Below are 3,115 nucleotides of genomic sequence, written 5' to 3'. Positions count from 1 at the left end.
TAGTTATAACGGAGCAAATGACGTGATTGTTTGTTTAAACATATTTTCCTCATTAAATATGAAAAAATATATCGCTTCACATGTTACCTTCAATTCGAGTTGTAATGAAGGACAAGACAATAATAATGACAAATTGTAAGGACAAAATGGAGATGTAAATATACTCTTCATAATCGTCTATTTTATATAGATTATGCTGAAAAAATTTCTTTTTTTCCCTTTCTTTCTTTTTGACACATTTATTTTTTCTTTTTGGGATAATTAGAGATATAATTAGAGAAATGAGATTTATGCTAGTGATCAAATTATAGTATATATACTAAGCTAGCACGAGAAAATTAGGAGGGAGACAGCTAAAAAGCTCTCAGTGGCATTGATGTAATTTGAGCCCAAAACCAAGCCTGATGATATTCCCTCACCAAACTAGAATCATCCACGGTCCAGATCATATCTTCGGTGTTTAACAACGAGTCGCCGCCGGTGACGCCCGTTAGAATTGCAAACTAAGAAACAAGAGTTTCAATTCTTCCCCACAGATTTTGAATTTCAAATTTTCCATATCTCCAGGACTTCTCTCTGCATTTTTCGTACTCCATTTTTTGGGAGTTCTTGGCCATGAATTGAGATTGGAATGATGTTTTTGCTTAAGAAACCAATCGGAAAAACCACCAGAGGATCCGTGCCGGTTTACCTGAATGTGTATGATCTAACCGCGATCAATGGATACGCTTACTGGTTTGGCCTCGGCGTTTTCCATTCTGGAGTTCAAGGTCAGTAATGGCAGTAATTGCTTCCGTTTGATCTTCGTTTCCGGAGGCGTTTCGTGAGTTTTTCTGTTTTCTCTTGGCCGAAGCTCTAATGCTGCTTTAGCGTTTTTTTTCCTTCTTCGTGATCTTGCTAATTCGTTGATGCGATGCGATTTGCGACATTCTTTTGCTTGTTTTGATTTGTGTTTGGATAGGAAGAAGGTTTTAGTGACTGTTAATCGTGTGTACTGTGAATCGAGATGCATTCGGCTGTGAGAAAAATTGTTCTGATTAACAAAACGCTTCTTCATGAACTGTCTGCTCATATTACGGCCCGTTTTTGTATCGATTCAGCATCTTTTCTGTTAATTATACTACTGATTAAGCTATCGAACTTCGAGCATTTTCCGGCAGATGAGTAGATTATACATTTCTGATTTCGCCGCTATTTCCAGCTTTTCGTTTGAATGAACCAGCTCGTTTTCTTTTATAGTATGTTGATTTCGCAGTCGGTGCCGGTGGCGTTCTTATGCTCAATAGCAGATCCTTGAGTTGAATTTGCGGAACTCGATTTGACATTTTAGCTGTTGATTTCGATTGTAGTTCATGGTGTGGAATACGCATTCGGAGCTCACGAGTACTCAACAACAGGAATTTTTGAAGGAGTGCCGAAGCAATGCGATGGTTTTAGATTTAGGAAGACAGTTTTGGTAGGGAAAACAGATATGAAACCGACAGAGGTGAGAGCTTTAATGGAGGAACTTGCTCAAATCTACAAGGGAAATGCATACAATTTAATCACCAAAAATTGCAACCATTTTTGCAATGATGCTTGTATTAAGCTCACAGGGAATTCCATACCAAATTGGGTTAATCGCCTTGCTAGAATTGGTATGTAAGAAACTACCTCTTTCTTTTATCCATTTGTGGCTTGTTTAGTATATCAGATTCTTTTTCAGTTTCTGCATTTGTACTGATTTCAAGTTCATAAGAGACTAACATAATTTTCTGATGAATATGAACACAACCCAAATTGAGATTTGGAGTTCATTTTTTTCCTTGCTCGTGATAATATTGAAGTACTTTAGTAGCAAGATCATATTCATCATCAGCTTGCTTTGAAATTATTCGAGACCATCATAATTAGACCGACAGTGCAAAAGTACTCTGAATTTGTATCTAGTGACCATTGGCGTATACAAATTTTCGAATTGAAATTTTCCAGCTTGCTTGGTTTTGTGCCACCCCATTTTGAATCAATGGCTGTTCTCTTCTTTCCTTTTTCAGGCTTTCTTTGTAATTGTGTTCTACCAGTGACCTTAAATTCCACAAGAATCCGGCACCACAACAGAATTGAAGACAAGGTTATAACCATGGAAACGAAGAAGGAATTGACAAGTGAATCAACAAAAACTTCGAGTTCTAATTCCTCTTCATCTGCAACTTCTTCTCCTAGTTTGACGTTTCCCCGAGGAAGAAGTCGGACGAGACGAGCTCCTCCTCCATCTTCTCCATTGTTTTCTCATTCTTCGTCCTCGTCTTCATGAGGGATAGACATGATTGCAACCTCAGCTCGGATTTTTTTCTGTCATTTCCATTGGCATTGTTCAAAGAAGCTGAAAGAGTCACAGTTCTCATCTTGGAAGGTCAAATATTTCCAAGCCATGGATTTGTAAGCTTTCAATTCCCTTCTTTTGCCTCTTAATTGTTTTTTCTGTATTATTTCTACTTCTTTTCTTTTTGCATTCATCACATTTGAATGAATGCTTCCAAGGAACAATTCCAAGTTGTAAAAGTTAATACTATTGTGAAAGTTAAAATCACAATATATTCATATTGTCATAATTTAAATAATGTGTAGATTTTTGTTACTTGAAATTTAAGTAATCACAAATCTTCTTGTCAAAGTGAATGAGAAAATCATGGAGTATACCAACTTAAGATGATTGGACAAGTTACAATCAGCAGGAGACAAGCAACACATGTGAGTGGGAATTGAGTTTTCTTCTCACTTTTATTTATTTAGTTTAGGTCAAATATCAATTTACACCGTTAAACTTTAGTGATGGTATCATTTAAAACCTCACACTAAAAGTCGTTTTAATTTAAACCCTAAACTTTCAATCAATTTAGACATTCGATTAGTGATTTGGGGCTATTTTCACTAGACTCAATCTAAAATCAATTCAAAATTACCTAAATAAAAAAATTATTCTCCTAAAATTCTATCAAATTAGTCGGAAAAATTATCATATAATTTTCTCTAAACAAGTAGAAAAAAAAATAGAGGAAGAGCACTCAAATTTAATGAAAACCCTCCTTTACTAATGGAGTATCTAAATTAATTTATTGATACGAGTATTAATTTG

General features: G+C 35.5%; 1 protein-coding gene across 1 annotated transcript; it reads left to right on the top strand.

Annotated features, from left to right (window-relative positions):
- The first annotated feature begins 332 nt into the window (after positions 1–332).
- Positions 333–2,573, top strand: LOC120086495 (deSI-like protein At4g17486). The gene is made up of 3 exons (XM_039043176.1): positions 333–770; positions 1,350–1,637; positions 2,034–2,573. Exons 1-3 carry the CDS (start codon positions 632–634, stop codon positions 2,291–2,293), a joined length of 687 nt encoding a protein of 228 aa, XP_038899104.1. The 5' UTR covers positions 333–631; the 3' UTR covers positions 2,294–2,573.
- Positions 2,574–3,115: the final 542 nt, after the last annotated feature.

This window comes from Benincasa hispida, chromosome 9, assembly GCF_009727055.1.
Source record: "Benincasa hispida cultivar B227 chromosome 9, ASM972705v1, whole genome shotgun sequence".
NCBI lineage: Eukaryota > Viridiplantae > Streptophyta > Magnoliopsida > Cucurbitales > Cucurbitaceae > Benincasa > Benincasa hispida.
Note: the sequence above shows the minus strand (reverse complement) of the source record. Positions and strands in the feature narration are given on the sequence as shown.